General features: G+C 43.6%; 1 protein-coding gene across 1 annotated transcript; it reads left to right on the top strand.

The window, feature by feature from the left end:
* Nucleotides 1–290: 290 nt before the first annotated feature.
* Nucleotides 291–22818, top strand: mettl16 (methyltransferase 16, N6-methyladenosine). Its single transcript, XM_075473514.1, has 10 exons — nt 291–435; nt 755–892; nt 7517–7704; nt 8914–9054; nt 10018–10133; nt 10327–10469; nt 14500–14569; nt 16989–17078; nt 21505–21678; nt 22050–22818. The coding sequence occupies exons 2-10, from the start codon at nt 765–767 to the stop codon at nt 22653–22655; spliced, it is 1656 nt and encodes a 551-aa protein (XP_075329629.1). The 5' UTR covers nt 291–435; nt 755–764; the 3' UTR covers nt 22656–22818.
* The last annotated feature ends 481 nt before the right edge of the window (nt 22819–23299 follow it).

Raw genomic sequence — 23299 nt, 5'->3', positions numbered from 1 at the left:
AGGTAAAAAAGAAACCGTGGGTACCCAGCACAGGGAAGCTGAAAACAGCACAAGCTGCAAAAATGATGTGGAACGAAAAAATAAGTGTATCCATGACAACGGACTATTGTCATAAATCAGTTTGAAAATAAATGATGTTAATCATACAAAATACAGGAAAAATCTTACGACGAAAACGAATTTGAAAAAGTGAAAACTGCAAAAATAATGCTTTTTTTTTAAAGTTAGTAGACCGGTTTGATTACGTCAACACGCACCGGCGTGTGGCAGTGACGTCGAAGGCGTCCAGGAAGTGAGCTGCAGAAAGTGGGAAAAGAAAAACGTTTAGACAACGTGAGCTGAGTGTTGACTTCTTTCTACTCAGTTGTTCATTAAAAAAAAGAAGAGACACTCAGGGAAATACTTTATCCGCCATAAGATAAACCTGCGGTGACGGTAAGCGGCTACAAGTCCTGGATGGTCATGATGAGCTGCTGGCGTCAGTTTGGGTTGAAATGTGTAAAAGTTTAGTTTCCTCTTTACCTCACAGCTATTTAACTCCGGGTTCTTTTCTGAATATCACCTGTGTTGTCCGCTGCAGACACTCTACAAACTTCCTGCGGATGTTTGTGTTTTCTAACGTTTCGCCTTTTCAGACGTTTACAAAATATACAGCCGTTAGTTTGTCGTTGTGCGCGTGTACGCTGTATTACTGATACACATGCGGTTTACTAATTGGTAATTCATGATTTTGTTGTCTGGTTCCTGAAACCAGGGCTGTAACCATGGCGCTTAATAAGTCCATGCATCTTCGGAACCGGTACAAGGACAAACCTCCAGACTTCGCCTACCTGGCCTCCAAATACCCAGACTTCCAGCAGCACGTGCACACCAGCCTCACAGGAAGACCCGTGTAAGTACCTGAGACGTTTCCTCTGGTCTACAGGATCTTTTTTTTTTTAAGTAATACGCAGTCATTGACCTTTGACCACGTGTCTTTGGGAGAGCACCACCTCTGGCCCTCTGTGAACTTCAACAGTCGCTGCACGTGAGTCTCCTTCCACATCCACAACTTCAACATCTGATTTTACAGTGTTGATATCAAGTCAAATGGAGGGAGCCCTTCTTCGTTCCACTGCATGAGTCTTTAAGAAAATATCTTCAATCCACATCATGAGGCGATCATGATGGTAAAACATCCATTCATCCGTTTTCTGTACCCGCTCCGGATGTCCTGAGGGTGATGGAACTGATATCTGGGAGACAAAAGTCTGGAGGTCGAGGTGATTATACCCGGATCTTGGAGATGGAAGTGTGTTGTCAGTGGACAGTTTATAACCTAATACCAGGCAGTATTTAGACAGCTGTGTGGATCTGAATGCCCCCACACAGGTGGAGAATCTCTGCCATTCACCCATAAGGTGGATGCAACAGCTAGAGTATGACTCTGCGCTGCTGTCCGACCCCACAAAGCTGGGGTGGGTGGCAGCGAATCCCTGTGGCCTGGTTGTAAAGAGCCTGAAACCAGAGGAGGGGAGTGGAGGCTGTTAAAGGAGCACGTTGATGGACATGTTTTAAAAAAAGATGTTGACACGTCTTCATTAGTTTGGTCAGATGCTTCCTTTAATTTCACCAGCACATGAAGCCCTGAGGGGAGACGCTGAGCACCGCGGACGCTCGGGCTGACTCACTCTGACGTTTGCTGCTCATTCGCCTCCTGGAAGCAGCAGGAGATGCAACGCTGATTATAGATCCACCATCAACTAAAAGGCAACAATGTTTCTGTGTCTCTTCACCGTCTCTCTCTTCTATTCTGCTTCAGTGAGACTTCATAAAATATGAAGATTTAAAACAGAATCTCATTTTATCTGAAAAGAGGTTATTGAATCAGCGTGTTTCTGTCAAACTGGACACAACTTGTGTGTGTGTGTGTGTGTGTGTGTGTGTGTGTGTGTGTGCGCGCGTGTCTCCTTTCCAGCGAGATGCTGCTGAGAAATGTAATGAAAATAAAAGTCCAGGCAGGAGAACAAAGGACGAGTATATCTGGTGGGATTACTGATGTTGACGTCAAACAGTGTGCTCATCATGTCAGGGCTCGATTTTTCAAAAAAAAATATTTTTTTTGCTGTTTGTGCAGACGTGGCTCTGGGAGCTGTGGGTCCTTGACTCGCATGTGCACTTGTTTCTAAAAGCACTTTGAGTTGCCTGTGGTATGAAACGCGCTGTATAAATAAAGATGCCTTGCCTTGTTTCCAGTTTGATCCATGCGTTTGCAGTTTAAATATGAAAATAAATCAAGGTGGACGTTTGTAATTGATTCGTCATTTTATATTTTCAAGCTCACATAAAGGCAAATGTAGACAAGCTTTTGAACCTGTGATATCGTGGCTCTGGGTTAGATGGATGGAGGTTAGACGTGCTTCGATTGTTTTCTGAGGTCTTCAACAGACATCATGACTGTTTCAGCGTGTGAAGCGCAGACATTTAAAACAAGCTCACGGTTGCTGTCGGTCTGTCCAGTGTGGTTGGATGTTGTCCTGAGTTTATTTCTTTGGTCTTTGCTCAAAAGCTTTTTCTTTTGTCCTTTTTCTAACTTCTCCATTTGATTTTCTTTATTATTTATGTTTAATTCTTCTAATCTTTGGTGTCTGTAAGACTTTAGTGAAAAGAAAGAAATCTTTGTACAGTTCTTTACATTTTCATTGTCGGACACACTTGGTCTTGCCGACCGTTCCCAGCTTAATTTATTATTGTTAACTTGAGATGTCCACCAGAAGACGAACAACAATGAATGTCAGACTTGATGGACTTCTATCCTCCTCCTTTGTTTGTGTGGAACACGTGGCGCTTCTGTTGGGAGAGGAAACCACTTGTTACTGTCAGTCTTGTGCAGATGCATGCGGCGAGCCCGATCATCTGCGTGCGACTGTGAACATGCTGGTGGGGGCTGTGAAGGGGCCAGTCAATCATCTTGAGTGTGGACTGAGCCTGCATGTTTGGGCACGCCGTAAAACCCCACTGGATGCCCTGTTGTGACAGTTGTTAATGAACATCTGGTGGCGTTGGTGCGTCTGTCTGGTTCCCCCACAGACAGACAGACAGATGATGAACAAAGAGCCGGCAGTGTTTGGGTTTGGCTGTCAGCATGGAAGCTAAAGTTGGACGGTTAGAGGATGTGACGGCTTTTTGTTGCGTGTGAAATTTTGTGACAACAGGAAAATGTGAACAGACACACAAACTGAGCATCAGGTCACAGTTGAAGTTCACCAAACCGGATGCAACGATTCATCGGCCGATTATCAGATTCGGACTATTTTTAGCGTAATTGTCTGATTTCATAAATGTCTTTTCTTCTTTCTTCTTCTCTCTTTCCATAAAAAGGGGGAAATTCATGTTTTCTGTTCAGATTTTGAAGAAATAACAAACAATTTAAGCTCTTGAAGATGGCTGCAGTGTCGGAGAAAATCTAAAGGGTGTCTGTTTGGCAGACTTCAGATCCACATAAACAACGTTACAAGCTTCTGTCGTACCTCATGACGACAAACTTTCTTTCCTTTAATATTTTTTTTTAATAATTTTTTTGGGGCTTTTTATGCCTTTATTAGATAGGACAGTGTAGAGAGACGGGAAGCAGGGGCAGAGAGAGGGGGAACAACACGCAGCAAAGGGCTGTCCGATGCGGGACTGGAACCTGGGCCAGCTGCAGCGAGGACTATAGCCTCTGTACATGGGGCGCCTGCTCAACCCACTATGCCACAGACCGCCCCTCTTTCCTTTAATATTTTATCCACCCATCCTCACCTGCAGAGTCAACTAAACTAATCGGCGAAGCTCAGAAAACCTAAAAAAAAAAAAAAAAAAACCCCCGACCAGAGTCGATCCTCTTTGCTGCATGCAACACGGACGGATGTCCAGGATTTGTGTAACATTTTGTGTGTGCGGGTGCAGCTTCGGTTTTGGCGTCTGCAGAAACGTGGCTCCTCTAACCCGTCGGCCTGAAGTTCCATCAGTGGAGGGATTAGAGTGGTTTTTGTATTTTTCAAGGAATTCATCTACTGGCTGTTTAAGTATTTAAGCAGTGCATTTGGGGGATGAGAGTAATCTCGGGTAGACACTCGCTCAATCCTCAGAGGAGATGTCTCCCCTCATTTCGGGACCGCCGGTGGGACAGACTGATAGCAGCTCAGACCAGAGGCAGCAGCAGAAACATGGTGGAAGAGAGGAAAAGATAACCCCCCCCCCCAAAAAAACAGTCTGAACATTGGTGTGTTTCAGAGCTCAGATCAGGCAGATTGAGGGATGAGATTCAGAGGAAGGGTTATTAAAAATGCGTCAGCCTGGTTGGCACTTTAATATAGAAATGTTCAATTTTCACACCAGTTTTGTTCAGAGATCTATTATTCAGCACGTTCATGGTAATGGAGAAAGAAATGAAGGCAGAGTTGAGACCCCTGATGATTATAAATTGATAAATGAAACCTCACAGTGGTGTGCAGCACAGCTGGTGATATTCTGTTTTTTTTTTTTTTTTAACTTGCTACTGATCACAGAAATAAGAAGGAAACTTGCTGCCTCAGCCTCTCTGGATCTGCTGGGAGGAAACCAATGTCACCCCTGCTCCCATCTCCAAATCATAGTCTGGTTCCAGTTAGTTATGAAATGAATGTTGTTGGTCAATATTTGAACACTTGTTGTTTGGAGAACAAACACACATTACTTGTTTCAGTCCACAGCCGGTGCTGATTTTCACCCTTGTATAACACACTTTTAGCTTGTTTAACAAAGTTAGCTGTTTGCTTTTTTTCTCCTCCTGATTTAGTCTCTATTTTTTCAATACTTAAGGACAAATTGCACCAGTTGTTGCTTATTTTTACATATTTTTCTAAGTGCATGAGCGCACTGCTCCTTGTCAACGCACTAATCCACATTCGTTAGTTTCTTTTCTGTTTTCTGGGACATGAACCCACACTTCCTTTACCTTTTTTGCTAAGTTTTACTAAATTCCTGGATGCCTGCTGTATCACATTTAACTTTTAAGTTGTTTTCTGATAAATAATCCAATCTGACTCCACCTCCATTCATCGAGTCTCTCCTGAAACTGTCTGAAACCACAGCCCATCCCACTGTGCCGGGCTTCAGCTGCTCTGTGGTTTTATGTGTTTGGATTAAAACAGCATTTTTACTTAATTTTAGACAGCTGCGGTAAAAAGTGTCCTCATATTGTCCGGTTGGATTAATTTGCTGCTCTTTTAGTTATCTCACCATGTCACAACCTGAGCAGGACATTGCATGATAATCAGGGTCACTGGCAACTAAAGGAAATGCTGGCCAGAACAGTGAGGAGCTGAAGGAAGCACTGAGTGCTGGTTGCTGCTGGGATCCTCCTAAATGTTCATCTGTTCAGTGTTTCTGAAGACTTATAAAAGATTTCCACATTCAGTTCATCTTTAGATTCATGGTGAGTTTTCAGCGACGCTCTCATTGCTACTGTTGTGAGGACCTAAAGTGTTAAAAAACAAACGAAGCTGCTGCTAATTGGCAAAACAAAAATATCCCACAGCACTCAGAGTGGGTTAGATGCACCTTGAAGGTCACCTCTGTGTGTGTGTGCGTGTGTGCGCGTGTGTGTGCGCGTGTGTGTGTGTGTGTGTGTGTGTGTGCGCGTGTGTGTGTGTGTGTGTGTGTGTGTTTTCATGCTGATCATGTCAGCGTGTCGTCTGGCTCAGCAGTTAACATCCGCTCCAGTTCAATGATGTCATCTTTTTCATCCGCCTAAAACAAGAAGCGACACCTCGGCTCCTCCTCACCTGTCCGGTTGGACTCTACCCGAACACAGGCTGCCTTCTTTTCCTTGTGTGTTGTCACAGTACGCTGTGTCTTACCTCCCCGCACCTTTTTTGCTCGCGTTTGTCCCACATTGCGCCCCGTCATTAATGGCGTAGGCACGCTGCGGGGAACCTACGTGGCAAATGGCGGGCACGCTCACGCTTCTCCTGCCATCAGCCATTGCTCCAGCGTGGCCGGATTTGCGTGCTCCCCTCATCTGTTCGGTAGATGGGGTTGCCATGGAGATGTGGCATTCGCAGCGCTGCTGATGGGAGCGATCGGTCTGCATCACGCACACACATAAAGGGCTAAAAATAGAGCGCTGGCCAGAGCAGCCTCCCTCTCTGAATATTAATCCTTATCTAATGATGCCTCTGAGGAGAAATGAAAGGGGGCAGAATATCTGAGAGCTGGACGGATGAGAGAGGCCGCCTTTCATTTTTAGGAGAGCGTCAAGAGCGTTATGCTGATTTATCACTTCTCCCCCATTAGTCTGATTCCTCCCAACGGCTCGGGACATTTTTAAAGTGCAAATTTTAAACTGGGTTGTTTTCTTATCGTCAGGTGTTGGTTTTTCTGTGAGAGTTTCACCATGAAGTTGACACGTGTTCATTAGGTGAAGAGACGCAGGATGAGATTGATGCAGGACTGTAGAGATAAATGACTTCTCGTCTGGGCTCATTGGTCTTCATCACTCCTGAATGAGGAGCTCCTCTCAGCAGAGACGCAGATTTGTTGCCCGTTTTGCTCTTAGTTTGATTAAACTGAGTTCACATGCCTCTTTAAGGCGGATTTGCTGTTCTGTGATTCAGTTTCAATGATGATCGATGATAAAAATCCATCTTTGGTCACTTTGTGATAATTAAGTGTTTTATTTTATATTTTACAGTCAAGGTTTTTGTTCAGCTGGGTTACGCTCACACCAACCTTGAGTGGTTCTAGACTCTCCCATCACCAAGATGTGTCTAATTGCTTCTGCCAAGGTGCGAAAGCGCGCTGCAAAGCTTTAATTACGCTAGGCTCGCCCACTCGTTCTGTGTGACAGCTGAAACATGTGGAGGAGCCCCGGCCAGTGGGACTGAGATCTGGGAATAAATAGTGGGAGGTTTGCATTGTGTTGAGTATGAGAAATTCTTTGCCATCAGCAGGGGATTTTGAATTGATGCTTACTGAATTTGATTGCTGCTTATCTTCTTGCTGTCCCTCGTGTGTGCATCTGTGTTTAATGTGAAGTAATGAGGCTCAGAGCAGAGAGCTGCAGCAGGTTAATGAAGTGCTGCATTAAGAGCAGTTTGGTGAATTGCTGTCAGGTGGCCTCTGAATTAAAACAACGACTGTAAAGTGGATTCATTCTTTAGGGAGAATTCAGGTTTCATACAACTCAGATTTTTAGTTTTGGAGCTTTGCTCTCCATTTATAATAACAGCACTGAATTTACGAAATTAAATTATATGAGAGCTGGAAACCAGGGAGCCTTTTAATAGGTCAGGAGCAGTCGGACGTCTTTAAACCATCAGGTTGACATGAATCTGATGGATTTGGAGGTTAAAATAGTCGACAAGAATCAAATCTAAATGTTTTGTTTTAACCATTTTTTTTTTTATATTAATGTACGGTATGTAGTTTCTATTTTTCTGTGCAGCTTCCTTTGTTGTGTTTGCAGTTTTTTGTTTTATTTTACTCATTCAGCTCATTGTGTTTTCCCCTCTAGTGTAAATTTTAAAGAGCCGGAGGCAGTGAGAGCGCTGACCTGCACCCTGTTAAAGGAGGACTTTGGTTTGACCATCCAGATCCCTCTGGAGCGCCTCATACCCACCGTCCCTCTGCGCCTCAACTACATCCACTGGGTGGAGGACCTCATCGATGGCCAGAAACAACCGCGCAGGGGCATCGACATCGGTACCATCACCACCGTCTCAGTGCAACATTACACTGCCTGGCTCGGCTCCATTTGTGTTTTCTTATTTTCAGTTTGTAACAAAGTTTTTATTTATATATTTTTTGTAAGATAGCGAGCAAGACTTCCATCCATCCATTTTCTATACTCGCTTAACCCAACTGGGGGCTGGAGCCTACCCCAGCTGCCATTAGGTGAGGTCACCAGTCCATCACAGGGCCACACAGAGACGAGCAAGACACACAACCACCCACACTCAATCCTAAGGTTAATTTAGAGTTAAATTAGAGTTGCCAATTAGCGCAAAATGCATGTTTTTGGGTTGCTTGAGGAAGCCGGAGAGAATCCACTCGTACACAGGGAGAACATGCAAACTCCACACAGTAAGGCCCCAACCGGGATTCGAACCAGGAACCCTCTTGCTGTGATGGAGTTAACCACCACATCACTGTGCAGCCCGCCACCCGTCTTGTGTCAACCTATTTGACTGAAGGCCCGTTTGGCCCTTTTTTGTCAAAGTTCACATTTTCTGAAGGGACTTCTGCTTATCCAAAAAATGATCAGAAGTTGGTCCTTGCACAGAGTAAAGATGGTTTCCCTCAGCTGGCTCTGGTGCACAATGCGGCTGAGTGAGTTCACACACAGTAAACTGGGTTTGTTGGTGTTTAACACTGCAGCAGAAAATAACATCACGGCTGATGTAACATCTTTCAACTTTAGAGTCATTTCCAGTGTTCCCAGTTCTTACCACCAAAACCCTGTCCACACGTCGCTACTTTTGTCCGTTCTATCGGCCAGAGAAACAAAACAGTCCCTCTTAAATGTTTTGTGACGTCCCTGCAGGTGTGTGCGTGTCTGTGTTGTCTGGTGAAGCTTTTTGAAGCAGACTGAAGCTGTCTGCTTGCTGATGGATCACTGCTGGCTGTAACTCCCCTCACTGATCTCTGACCCCAGACTGAATTATACAGCTTGTTAAATTTTACTCATTTAATAATCACTGCTGGGCCTGACATTTATTGGCTCCTAAGCCCGAGATAATCATTTGTAGAGACACGATGTCACGTTTTTGGGCATCCTCTCTTACCGTAATTTACTTTAAGCAGCAATGGCACATTTCAGTGTAATTTAGTGACAGCCACAATCAATCTTCATCATGACACATTCATCACTGTCAGCTGCGGGAGATGTTCATGTGCTTCTTGTTTTCTCAGGAACGGGAGCATCTTGCATCTACCCCTTGCTGGGAGCCACAATGAACGGCTGGTTCTTCCTCGCCACAGAGGTGGATGACATCTGCTTTGACTACGCCAAGAAGAACGTGGAGCAGAACAACCTGTCTGACCTGGTTAAAGGTCAGTGTGGACCACTCGTATCCTATGGCTAGCATTTTAAGACGGCAGGTGACTACATCTAAGCTGCAATCGATTCAGTAACTGATCGACTGTCAATGTCATCAAGCACGAGCCACCACGAGTTTAGAAGCGAAACCTCCTGACTGTCAAGTTAAAGTGTTGTGCATTTCTTCATATTACTTATTATTTTCCTTTCCACTTCCTTTTTTCCAAAGAAGACTTCAGAATTTTCCCTTTAAAAGTCTCTTTGAGTCTAGCACACTCTGGGTCCAATGCAGGCATCAGTCACTGTGTCTGGGTTGCATTTAAATCATGTTTCAGATAAAAAGGTCCAACCCTGCTGATTCCTGCTACTACACTACGGATATTTACTGATCAAAATTATTATATAAAAAAAATAACCATTCTGATGCCACCATCCCTGAGCGCTAGTGTTATGAAGGGACATTTTATAGAAAATGAAGACCTACAGAAGCATCTCATGTCTGTGCACTCCCTGCCGTGAGTCTTCAGACGTCTGTTAGCTTCTGTATGACGGTGGCTCTCAGGCTGTGGTATCTTACTCGTCCATGCCTCTTTGCACATCACAGGCTAACATCTGTGACAGCTGTTGTTGGTAGAAGCGGGCTGTCACAGCTGTTACCCTCATGTGCTGCAGACAGAGGGTTTATTGCACCTGGATCGATCCTCTCCGCACCATTACAGCGGGGATCAACCGAGGTGTTCTGTAACATTTCCAGCTGTGGGAGTTCATCTTCAGCACAGAATCTCTGTGAAGTGCACGTGTGAAAACCAACTGTGGAGTAAGTCAGGACCGAACTGTCCACGTTCTCCTGAGAACGTCTGGTCTTAGTGTGGAAACGACTTTCATCTAGAAACCCCGGTGAATTTCACCATAGTTCATGCATTGCAAAGGTGCCATGAGTGTGAAACATCCAGCTTACAAATCCTCACTTTCTGCAGTTGTTAAAGTGCCTCAGAAGACTTTGCTGATGGACGCCTTAAAAGAAGAGACAGAAATAGTGTACGACTTCTGCATGTGCAACCCTCCTTTTTTTGCCAACCAGCTAGAAGCAAAGGTAAATGTTTCCCTTTCTTCAACATTTTGAATGTTTTTTGCTGTTGGAGTCCTGTCTGAATGTTTTGGGAAGTTCTTTGACCATGAAAGATTTCCCCCTGAGAGTAAACAGAGCGAACCACTGTTTACGGGATACTAATAGGCCTCTAATTGGATTTTATCCTGATCCCTGTCTGTCTTGTTGCTCTCTCCAGGGGGTAAACTCCAGGAACTCACGGCGACCTCCTCCCAGTTCAGTGAACACAGGCGGGGTGACGGAGATCATGGCAGAGGGCGGTGAACTGGAGTTTGTCAAGAGAATCATTCATGACAGCCTGCAGCTCAAGAAACGTCTTCGGTGAGGAAACGGTGTGCCTTTTTTTTTTTTTTTTTTTTTTTTTTTTTCCTTTCAGGTGTGTGTAAAACCACATCTAAACTCTTTGATCACAGACGTCAGGACTACACAGTTGTACACTAAAGGCAGATGGATGTACAAGTGTGCTGCAGTTTTAATGGTTGTGGAGAGGCTTGGAGAGGTTTTAATGGCTGCTGAGTGCTCCAGTCAAGGGGAGATATCAAGAGGTGAAATGGGCAGATGTATCGCTGCCTACTGATGGAGCCGTCACCCACAGTTGCTGTAATGATTTTGGCACACGCCCACTCTGTGCTGCATCCGGGGTCCCACAGGGAACAGCTGTGTTAGGGTGCACGGGTGGGGGCGTCTCTGGCAGCCATCACCCTCCCCCATCAGCAGGGCTGTCACCGGGGCAGCCGAGTGAGACCCAGGAAGAGTGGAGCTATTAAAACTGATTAGACGTGCCACACCTGCTTGGCCTCCAACAGGGGAGTGCAGTACGCTCGTGTGTGTGTTGCACTGAGTGTTTTCAAATTGCCTGGATGCAGAGGCAAGCATCCTGAGAGGGACTGATGTTAGCACCTGCCTGTTCTCACGCGGCCCCGTGTTAGACTCATGTAGCGAGGAGAGGCGGTCAGAGCGAATCCAGACTTCTTTAACAGGTTTGAAGGTTCGGCCAAACCAACCGGCGCCGGCTGTCACTCCCAGAAGCATGCTGGGACACCAGAGCTACCAGGTGTCCATGGAAACACTGCCAGCCTTTCCTATTAGTCCAATGAGACAGCCCACCACCCCACCCTGCTCTTAATTTTCCTCTTTCCACTGAGGGGTGATTACTGTCAGACAGGAGCGAGTATACCATGCAGGCAAACACTCCAAACTGCAGTTAGAGTTGATGTAATTCTCCTAATTCATCAGGCTATTGATATGAAAATTACCCTCTATGGCACTGAGGTCGTAATCATGCGTCTGTGCTTCTGAAGTGGAAAAGGGAAGCCTGAATATGAAAGCTAACGCAGCTGCACTCTTTGATTCTTCTAAGAGCTGCTGCTGGTGGTTGGCTGAGTATTCAGAGAATCTCATCTGGGTGTTACTCCCCACTGTGATCAAAAAAAAAAAAAAAGTGGGAACATCTGTGAATATTAGAGCTGATCAATATTTCATTGTGTCAGCTGAGGGTGGACATGTTGCTTCCACTGCTCCTTCACCCACTGAGCATCATCACACCTCCCATTCCCCACTATTCAGTCACAGGTTAAACATTTGGTAGGATGTGGTTTTGTTGAGCCGGTATTAAAGGGAAACTCCGGGGCATTTGAAGCGCATTTCCATTGCTAGAGGTTGTCAAATACTGATAGTAGGACACAGAGAGGTGCAAATCTGCGCTCCCTGTGTGGAGATCGCGCTGTTCGCTCAGCCTGTCATGCGAGGCTAATACGTGGTGGCTAGGGGCAAGCGCTAACCCTTCCACGTAAAACAACAACTTGCACACTGCAGAAACGTCACACCACTTTATAAACCATCCGACAATAAAGTCACAAGCCTTACCATCAAAACCATATGCATGGTTCTCACATTACTGGCATGGGGACGTTACAAAACAACTTTATAAACAGCATGTAACTCACCGGTTAGTTGTACGCTCGCGCATGTGAAAGCCCAAAAGAGTCGATGGACGATAATCCCATATACAAAACAATTATCTTCTCTAGAAAAACTGCGTTCAAGTATTTAAAACATTACAACAATATTACTGGGCATGTATTGTTGTAATGTTTTAAATACTTGAACGCAGTTTTTCTAGAGAAGATAATTGTTTTGTATATGGGAGTATCGTCCATCGACTCTTTTGGGCTTTCACATGCGCGAGCGTACAACTAACTAACCGGTGAGTTACATGCTGTTTATAAAGTTATTTTGTAACGTCCCCATGCCAGTAATGTGAGAACCATGAATATGGTTTTGATGGTAAGGCTTGTGACTTTATTGTCGGATGGTTTATAAAGTGGTGTGATGTTTCTGCAGTGTGCAAGTTGTTGTTTTACGTGGAAGGGTTAGCGCTTGCCCCTAGCCACCACGTATTAGCCTCACATGACAGGCTGCGCAAACAGCGCGATCTCCACACAGGGAGCGCAGATTTGCACCTGTCTGTGTCCTACTATCAGTATTTGACAACCTCTAGCAATGGAAATGCGCTTCAAATGCCCCGGAGTTCCCCTTTAACGTTTGGTTACTTTGCACAAAGACACAATAAGGCAGAACCTGGAAAAGACTTTACATATAATTACTCTGCTGAATGAAATGGAACCACGTGGATTTCTAAATTTAAAATTTATTACTGAAAATAATATTTTGATTCTTTGATCAGGAAATCAAACCTTTGGTGATAACCTTGTGTCACCCATCTAAACATCTAAACTCATGGAGCTGGTAGAACCGTGGTAAACTAGCTTCATCCCGCATAACTGGTTCGACTTTGTTGTCCAGCAGTGAAATGCTGCCATGCTTTGCTTCGTTGTGTTGCCGACGTATGCGCTGGTTTGTTGCTTCCACTTTATGTTCAAACTCCGGCAGGAACGGCACCGTAACCTTATTTCCACAAGTTTCCCCCTACACCAACAAAAAATGAGTCTACCCTTCAAAAAAAAAATTGTGGATTACGTTCGTCGTTCCGACTAATCCACTAATCGATTAGTCCTGCACATCTGTAATGTGTACCGTTATTTACAGGATTTAAACATTTATTAACCTCATTATTTACCACAGTTGTACTTGGAGCTCTACATCTTTATCAGAAACATGCCGATAATGTAATGTTAACACACTAAGAACGATACATGGCGTTCAATGTAGCACCGAGAGTGAGGAAAGGACCGGTGATGTGTTGAAGACGCACCTTATCCACACAGCTGCAGGTTGTGTGAATTACAGAACTCAACCGTTCAACTAGAAAGCTTCAGTTAACAAAGTAATGTGGTAACAATAATGTTGATCTTTCAAAAAGTAAAACTTCTAGAAGTTTGTGTACGTCATCTTCGTTACTAAAGCTGTTAGCCTTAGCTATTGCTAAAGGAAGGAAATAGATAAGCCATGAGGAATTATTTCTCAGATACTTCCATTCAGAACTGGTCCCTGTTTGTGGCTCAGTTTCTTCAGTCCAGCGTTGAACTGGACCAAGTTGTTAAAATAGTGAGATGAAAAGTGGTTGCTGCACATCCACATTCTGCTGGAATATTACACTCAAATGTAGTTTATCCACTGGGCTCTTATGTCCTCTGAGGCGGCTGGTAGATGGAAGATGGATGCTGCTCAGTACAGCTGACAGCAGAACATTTCCACCAGAAGCTGGCTTCATCGGTCTATCAGGGTGGATGCGGACAGGTGGGGCACAGAGGTCAAGGGTTAGCAGAGGAGGTGGAGTGAATTATGCTGAAAATCTGAAGGTCTCTGAAGGAGCAACTTCCAAACAAAGGGGCACTAAAAAAAAACCGCCAGGATTGTGGTTTTGGGGAGTTTTTCACTTGCTGGTGACTTCAGACACTCAAATAAATGCTCTCAAGAACAGAAAAGGGTGATTATTCCCATTTAATGCACATCCATGACATCACAGAAGAGGCTTTTTAACTGAGGAGTGATTTTATATTTGATGGTACCTCTGTTCTTTAGCCTAAAGGATTCAGCATAACCAGCCTTCCTGCCAGACTGGAACTGCCTTATGGGTTCATCTTTCCGGTCTATCTGCCCCAGCTGGACTCTCCTACCCATTGATCAACACCAACCTCATGTCTTTATTGCACAGCAGAGATTATTGATCGAGCCTCCACTCAGGGACAACTTCAAAACGGCTTTTCTTGCCCTGCAGGAGTGTGCACACCCGGATGTTTTTCTGTTTCTCATGTTTTCAGTTTACCTTTGTGTTGCTCCCTAAAGCCCACGTCTGCATGTTTGATCTCAGCTTTGTAGTTCAGGTCTGGGCCATGAGCCCCTAACACACACGCACACAGCTGATTGATATGGATTCTTCTTTCTGCAGGTGGTACAGTTGCATGTTGGGGAAGAAATGTAGCCTGGCACCTTTGAAAGAGGAGCTGAGGAAGCAAGGGGTGAGCATCCACTGAGACAAAGACAAAACACACAAGCACAAGCACAAGCTGAGCGTCTGATCCCAGTTTGTTCACCCAGGAACATGCAGCTTAGTGCAGACAATGATAACTTCTTATTAAAATAATCTTTGCACCCATCTCAAAAACAAAAAACACACTCCTCTGCTCACTGACGTTAGTCAGTGTTGTGAAAGGAGCAGGTCAGCCTTTTCTAATATCTCAGTAAAGCAGAGTCACAAATGAGCCATGAACGAGCCCGTTTCGGTCAGCACTGCATGACTGAGTCACATGGCACTCTGTAGTTAACATGCTTTAGCATCATTGACCTAACTAATAGCCCAGCACATGATTCCTTACTGCTTCAGGCCTCGTCCCTCACATGTTTAAAGCAAATAAGGGAACACATCTGCACCTGCCAGCCCTCAGACCTCCATCAGTTTGAGGCTGCTTGTCAGAATGAGTGCAGTGTTGGCTAACAGCCACAGAGGAGACCGATGCCTCATATCAATGCATGTTTTTTTTAACATGTTAATGCTTTAATCATCCATTACTCTGTTTTCTGTTCTGTTTTTTTTTTTTTTTTTTTTTTTTTTCATTTAGCAGAGTCACATCTGTCAAAATAAGAGTTATTTGACCCCAGATCTAATTCTGAATGGGGCTTTTTTTAACCAACAGAAAACAAGTTTTATCTCCTTCTGTCTGATAGAGCCACAAATAAGTGGAAACAGATGCCAGCCAAATCTGAACTGGAATCAGGGCATCATTGCTAAGTGGGAGAAAAGGTCTGTGGAAAAAACAAAACAAAAAAAAAAGCCCAGTTGCCGATAGCATGGAACTGGTGCTGCAGTTGTTCGTTAAGTATTCAACACTTGGTTATGTGGGTCCCAACCAAAACTGTTTAAAAAAACAAAAAAAAAAACAATCAACCATCCCATTGTTATGTTTATGGTCATATCGGTGACGAATCATTTATAGAAGCGCTCCTGAGTGACACTTTCAGACATTCACTGCGTCCTATCAATCCGACGGTAGCTGAGCATCCCTGATGTTTTTCTGTGGCTCTCTGACCAGGTTGGATTACAAGTAATACTCGTGTATAACTTTAAGCACAACTAAGGACTGAACTACTGTAGTCGGATGAACAAATTACACACATTATATGCTGTGGAAAAACAGCAGAAACTGGTTTGGCAATATTCTGATAACTTCCCTGAGAAGGATGGCAGCATATGTCGCTCTGAAGTACTGCTTCACAGAAGAATGATGCAAGCAGCAAAAATAATTATGTGAAAAGGTTTTGTCTTATACTTCACATGGTTTTTCTTTAATTCCTTTTTTTTTTTTCTTGGGGTTGAATTTCTTATTTAGTCTTTTACAGTCTTGATACTTTGAATTTTGAGGTTAGTAAGAGTTGGCTGAGAACAAAGTAAACTGTTCCCAACATGTCAGTGATGAGGAAGTTCTGGCCTGAAGCACCTCTGCTGTACTGTAGCCATAATTTATATAATGTCACGTTCACATTCAGGTGTCCAGTTGAAATGAAATCTTCCTGAATGCAACGCACAATTTTCTTCCTCATATGTGATCATGACAGCTTGTAATAATTATTTTATTTATTCTTCTTCATAGTTTAGTTTGAGGTTGGTGAAGTAAAAACAGCCTAATTTGCCTCAGACTGGTTACACCAAACATCCCTGAGGTGCATTTTCTATCTTCCAGCAATTGAAAAGGTTTACTTAATAAAATGGAAATATGCCTTCAGTCATGTTTTCACTGTTGAGGTTTCATTCTGCTCTGAAGCGTCTCCCAAGACAGCAAAGTCTTGAATTATTTTAAGATGCTCCATTTGTTCCACGCTAACTATTTTGGTATCAAGTTTTTACTTAGTTTACATACTTTATTTGCAAGGTTTTATGTATTAATAAATAATTCAAAGCTGTCTGACCACCTGACGAGCTCTCCTGTCGTGGTCAGATCTGTATCCACAGTCTGTGGTGGAGAGCGGTCTGGCAGCACGCCGTCTATTATTGGGGGCGGGTGTAACTTGTAAAGTATTTCTTGGTCACAGTGACCATTTGTGGACTGAGCTAAGCCCAGAGTGCTCTGACAAAATGTGACAAAGGCAGGCCCGCCTTATTCAACATGCAGGATTCCCCGGCTCATCCCAGTTTCTTTGAGTCGGACTACTTCTGATCAAGCCTGTCACAATATATTTAGAGACCGTGACCCAGTTAAATCTGTAATAACTTTTGGAATTTTCAGGTGAGCATTTTCTGAGCTGTCTTTTTCTGTTTGATCATTTTGTTGATCACTTCTGCAGCTTTGTTACTAGAATATAGCAGATAATGATATAGTTTTTATGGTGTAATTATGTACTGTGAGCTTTTGGTCATACCCGACTCTGCTTTGTTTTACTCAGGTGCCTAAAGTGACCCACACAGAGTTCTATCAGGGGCGGACCATGCGGTGGGCGCTGGCCTGGAGTTTCTATGACGATGTGACTGTGCCTGTAAGTTTCTGCTAATGTGCATCTTTGCGTTAATAGGGCCACCTTTTGTGGTATTAACCATCTTTCAAAACCATAGACCCTCTCAATAATGCACCACCTCCCATCCTCTTGCCCCTCTTTTCTCACTGGCTCCTCTTTCCCTCCAGCCATGCTCCATTATGTGCACTTACTCCTTCCCCTGGAGACGTGTTTATGGGATTTCTAGCATGCTGTAGCCAGGCAACAGTTGCCAGGGCAAGACTGAGGGCTCACACGGTGCCACTGACTTGTCTGTACAGGGAGAGTCGTGAATAAATATAAATGTGTCACAGAGAGGGGAAAATAAATGAAACTACAGTGCTGTTAGATTGTATAAGACACAGGCAGGTTGAGGAGATGATGACTCATTGTTGGGAGTCTTCTCAGTTTTGAGCTTTACGACACACAAGCAGTTGAGCAGAAAGATTGGCCTACATTTCTTCCCGTTACCCTCTCTCCTCCTCCATACTCGCAGAGACCCACCGTCATTTACGCTCAGGAGCTGCTCGCCATCATTAACTGGCAGGCCCTCGAGCACGTGTGCTAACTGCGTGTTTGTATACGTGGTCACATGACAGAAGTTTCTGCTTGTATGATTCTCTGTCCGGTCTGCAGCCTCATTCTGCCTGCATGCGTAGTTCTGTGGTCGTCTGCGTACGCGCATGGCGTGCTCATTAATGTTACATGTAGACTGAAAAATATGTGACGGACACGAAGCTGTGACCTACTTAGCCACCCTATGACCACTCAAGCCTGCTGAGATATTTAGCAACACTAGGAAAAAATATCGGTGTCTGATCAGTTTCAGGTTCTATTTGTTTATTTTTTATTTTCAGATGTTGATATGATACAGAAATCACAGCACTGGTTTGGAGACGCACCTCAATGACTTCCAACAATCCCAGTTCCAAATAAATCTGGGTGCTTTGGAAAATGCCTCATTGTCAACATTTGACGTTTTGTATTATTATCACAGATGAGTAGTGGTTGATAAGATTTCCTTATTTTTGCACTGTTTTTATTTTCTTTCTCCTCAGCATTATGGATGAGCATTTCATGGGAAAATACTATTCGAAATCATGTGAATGATTTAACTATCTTTAGACTCTTTCGCCCTCTTCTGTCGTTTTTCATGGCAATAGCCAAACCGCTTTGTGCGTCACTGCCACCTTGTGGTGGTAGTGACGCATTACCACCAGCTGCTGGTTAAATCAGAAAAGCTTCACAGCAACACTGTCTACACTGAACTAGTCGATTTGTTATTGTTCAAGAAAATTATTGGCACGGTGCTGTCGATCAGGACTGATTGACAGATGGTAAAACATATTGTTGTGATTAAGCAGCTCTTTTAACGTCTTCAGCTTTCTGAATCTTACGCCACCATTTTACCTTCAGTGTCAACTCTTTGGCCTGCCGACGTGGTCAAACGTTTCAAGTATCTTCAGAAACAATGCAGGAATACTACATCTGATTTTAAAAAAAAAACCTGGTGTGTACAAATAAACAGACACAGCACACGCAGACAGAAGAAAAGAACTTGTAGGCTGCAAAGACTGCTGCGCTTATCAGTGCCCTGAGGCTCATTGTTGCTCATCAACAAGGTCCAGAGTCCATGCAGAGATTTGAGTCTTGACAAGAAGGAAATGGGGGTTGGGAGGAGAGGGCCGAATATGATTGTGTTTTTTTTACAGCGTCTGGTTTTTAAAATGGGGGTCAGATTTTAACTGTAAGGTTGTCTTGTATTCAGTCTGTGTGAGGTGAGAGTGGGTAAGTGGGATTAATAATGGAGTCGGAGGAGGAATCAGTTGAGAGGTGTACACGTGAAACCGTACACGTGGGTTTCATGCGTCGTGTTGAAGTCTGCGTGAGTGCGTGTTTTTGTATACTTTTGTATTAGTGGAAGAATCTGTGTCAAGGATTTTCAGTACATGTTTGGCTTGATGGGTTTAATTGATTTCCTTTCTTTTGTACAATGAGCTGCAGGGCTTTCAGATGGTGGGTGGGGGGGGCGCGTCTGAGACAAACAATAAGAAATAAAAGCTCTAACAAGCACCCAGACATGGCAGCATCCATTGTCAGCCCATTAATTAGAAGTGTCCATCTCCTTTGAAAATCAACCTACCAGGAGAATTGTTTTGATTTCCTTTTTTTTTCAAAAAAAATTTTGGGACAAAGCAGCAAAGACGGAGATGTTCAGTCATTTGTTCAACTTTATCTCAGAGAAAATGTAAATGTAAGGTGTTAAACTGAAACTTTAATCCAGATCAGTGCAGCAGTGTGAAGGTCACGTTCTGCTCCTCACGCTGCGGTTTGTAGGTCAGTCGGCCATGCTGTCTGCACCGTCACCACTGCTACTGCAGACCTCCCCAATTACGGTGTGCTGCAGTGACTCACAAAGTGCTGAGTTTGCATGGCTGCTGCAGCGGACATGTGGTGGATGTTCACTGCAGAGCGTCTGTATTCAGATGTGGCTGGATAATGACCTCCGCCACCATTACAGCCTGACAGCAGAGGAGATTAGAAAGAAGAAGCCGTTTGCTTCACTGCAGGTTCAGATGGAGTTTGCATTGTTCGAGTGCTCCCTTGTGTTTGGGCAACAAACATCCATCGACTTTACACAAGTCCTCGATGCAGACATGTTTATATTTTATATCATTGATTGATGTCAGGAATCATTAGCTTGTTTAAATTAGTAAAACTTGTCCATTCTTCTGCACTAGTTCTTTAATTGTAATGTGTGTTTTAGCAGCATTCATTCAGTCCAGAGCAGGACATTAAAGTTTGATACCTCCATAAATTTAAAAGTTTAAAACCACCCAAAACATTTCCTCTCATTTGAAGAATAAAGTCAGTTTCCGTTGATTCTTCTTCAAATCCTCTTTGCTGTAAATGGTTTCTAAATTGAACTGAAAGGTGTGACACAGCTCGTACTGACTCTGCACTGCCCACTGCTGGCAGCTTTGTTCTCACTTTCAAACTCGAATCTCTCAAGTAATTTCCAGTCTCAAAACAACGATTATGAACCAAGGGGGTGTACTATAAAGCCATCAAATGTAATGATTATCACAATAGAGGTTGTGAACTTTCTTTGTCTCAGGTTTCTCCCATTAAAAAAGGGGGTGTTTAATGTTACATTTGACACTTCTTCCATGACACAAAATGCACCTGCTGCTCTCCTCCACATACTTTTTTAAAACCTTTTTGTCTGATGGCTAAAACATGATTTAAAAATAACCCTATTGATATTATGAGTCAACTCGCGGTCACTTAAAGCATTTCCGGAGTGTTGCTCTGCTCTAATAAAATGCTGATTTATATTTCCAATGGTTTATAACTGCAGCGTTGTGCATTGAATTCAGCATGTAAAATGATATCCAATAGATGAAGCTAGAGGCAGCAGGTTACAGTTCAAAGATTGACATACTTCAGTCAATAACTTGATTCTTGTGCATTTTATACTGGGACAAAGTTGATGTCCAATTAAATGCCCAAGTCCAGCTGTAGCTTGACTCAACTGTGAAAGTAAATGTCTCTGTTTCAACTGCATAAAATGGACTTGGAAGCACCCTTAGGACCAAGCAGTGTTGAAATATTTAGACATTTTCTGTGACTGGTGGAGATATCTAGGTTCCCATGGCAACAGAAGTTGGGTGGAGCTTTTATGCAACAGATTTAAGACTCCGAAGATAACCTTCTGCTGCATATCAGGTACCATGGTGATCAGGTTAGATTAAGAATTGATAACGATGAGAAAATCGGCGTGCTCAGATCAAAATGTTATCTATCATTCACATCGTGTATGACAGCCGGCACCACAGCAAGATCAGATGTGTTTCAGTCGTTTGCTTCACTCGGCGTACACGTGTCCCATCTTATAAATGTGCAATGTTAGAGATGTAAGGAACCTGTTTGAAAATGCTGACAGTTTCACTTATTTTATTAGATTAAAACGGCTCCATTTGGGACACTGAAAAGTGGCTTTCCACTCAGTGGACATAATAGATGTGATTTTATATTAAAAGAAAAAAATAAAATAAAAAATAGCAAATATTAAACTGTATATAAAGTGGAGCAAATGAACAAAATATGAACATATGATTGGTTGAAAACAAATGTTCCAGCGCTGTTTATCTAAAACTGGTGCGTTTACTTTGGCTGTTAAATTCTCACCAGCGAGTTTCTGCAGTTTGATTCATGAAAATCTTTCAGAGTTCATCAGGAATCTATTATAAATGATCTCACTGATCAGAGTCACTGATATGTACGACACTGTTAAACACACACGTCCTTATTGATGTCCTCTGCTGGTAATGTTTTTCTATAAAATTTTTCACAAAATGGAGGATATAAAAATAAGTGTGTTTTGTAACTTTTTTTTCCAATTCTCTCCGACTCTATTTTGTCTCAGTCTCCTCCCAGTAAGAAGCGTAAACTGGAGAAGGCACAGAAACCCCTCTCGTTCTCTGTACCAGAGGCGGGTCTGAAGGAGCTCCAGGCCAAGGCCTCGGCTGCAGGCTGCACCGGCTGCAGCCCTGTGGACAGCATCACAGCTCTGCTGGAGAAAACACTCACTGAGCTGCGGGTGAGCTTTACGCTAACGTTAGCGCCTCTTAATCTGATTTGTGTTATGAGCTGTAAACGATGCTTTTTCTTTGTGCTGGATTAGATAAGATTACACTATTCATATTAACATTTACACATGTCTTTGATGTAGTAATAATAATAATGCATTACGTAAAAAAGTATTTGTAGATAAAAATCATAAATAGAACTTGTTCACAGCTTTCTGAACAGCATAAACTGAAGTGATTTAGTGTAACCAAACCTCATAGAAGAATAGTGTTCACGTTTTCTCTCTGTGGTGCTTGTGTTGTGCTTTGAACTGCAGCTAATCAACATTAGTGGGTCGGTTTGGTACGTATTGGTCTGAGGTTCTTGTGTGTTGCTCTGCAGGTCTTACACAAACGTGTCCCTTGCAGAAAGCAGGAGCAGAGCCTCTTCCTGACCGCTGTTGAGAACACGTGGATCCACGGACGGCAGAAGAGACGCGAACAGAAACGGCAGTTACGAGAGGTTCCCAGGGCGCCTCAATGTGGCAGGACCAGTTCTCAGCCAAGTGTGGCCACAGCTGGCACCCCCATTCCCTCCAAAAACCAGCCCACTCCCACAGCAAACAGCGACAGCCAGGAGGATAACGCCGAGAACCAAAATATGTCTTCACACGAATCGGGCAAAGAAGAAAAGAAGAAAGTGTCTGGAGAACAAGAAGAGATCTCAGAAAATGTAGCTGGTGGGGAAGTGGACATGGAGTCCTCCAGCTGTGCAGAAACGGGACAGGAAACGGAGCTGAAGGAGACTCCCAGCGAGGCACCCTGCAGACAACCCCAGAGCACCGGTGGGGTCGAACACTTCCTGTTCAAATGTCTGCTGAATGTGTTGATGGAGGAGTGTGACGCAGTGATTGAGATGCACTGGGTCGAGGGTCAGAACAAAGACCTGATGAACCAGCTGCGCACGTATCTGAGGAACACTCTTTTAAAATCTGTTGGGAAACCCTAATAACAGAGAGGAGAGGCCTGTTTTCAGAACTGTATGTTCAGACATGAATGAAGTGTTATTTTTTAGAGAAGATGTTAGAGATGTTCTTTTTATAAACTTGAGAGCTACTCAAGGTTTTTAGCAGTAGATTAATTCAATTTCCTTATTCTTGCTAGTTTATATTTTAAAGGTATTATAAGGATTACATTTTTTCTTTGTTTTGAAAGTTGTCAAAACATTTTGAATAAATGAACAATTTTCTAACATTTTTGCTTCAAGTTGCATCTTTGATGCAGTACGTTTGAATAGCCACAAGAGAGCGTGAATGTTTCCCGTCATCCTTTGTACTGAACTCCTGCTCTGCTTGCTGCTTTATTGGGCATACTGTGGAGTGACAGATGAACCCAGTCTGCTAAAACTTCAAGTGGGTTTTAAATTTACTCAGTTTGTGTAATTCAGGAAGTTCCTGGAGACCCTCTGCCTTTCCTGAGCTTGGAGAGCCTTCAGTATTTTAGTACGCTATTGCTGCTCTGCCGTTGCTGACATACTTCCTCAATAGAGCCATGTGAATAACCGGAAAGGACCTGAATGTCCACGGCCGTGTGTGTGTTCCGTGCACAATCCCTGTTATAAGCAAAATCGCACTTCCTGCTTGTGCAACATGT

The sequence above is a fragment of the Odontesthes bonariensis genome, chromosome 9 (assembly GCF_027942865.1).
Source record: "Odontesthes bonariensis isolate fOdoBon6 chromosome 9, fOdoBon6.hap1, whole genome shotgun sequence".
Taxonomy (NCBI): domain Eukaryota; kingdom Metazoa; phylum Chordata; class Actinopteri; order Atheriniformes; family Atherinopsidae; genus Odontesthes; species Odontesthes bonariensis.
Note: the sequence above shows the minus strand (reverse complement) of the source record. Positions and strands in the feature narration are given on the sequence as shown.

Excerpts from the sequence above, each read along its gene's own strand:
- mettl16 (XM_075473514.1), top strand. The coding sequence starts at position 765 with ATGGCGCTTAATAAGTCCATGCATCTTCGGAACCGGTACAAGGACAAA. Across the intron at positions 7,705-8,913 it reads GCGCAGGGGCATCGACATCG|GAACGGGAGCATCTTGCATC; the intron begins GTACCATCACCA and ends TTGTTTTCTCAG. Across the intron at positions 9,055-10,017 it reads CCTGTCTGACCTGGTTAAAG|TTGTTAAAGTGCCTCAGAAG; the intron begins GTCAGTGTGGAC and ends CACTTTCTGCAG.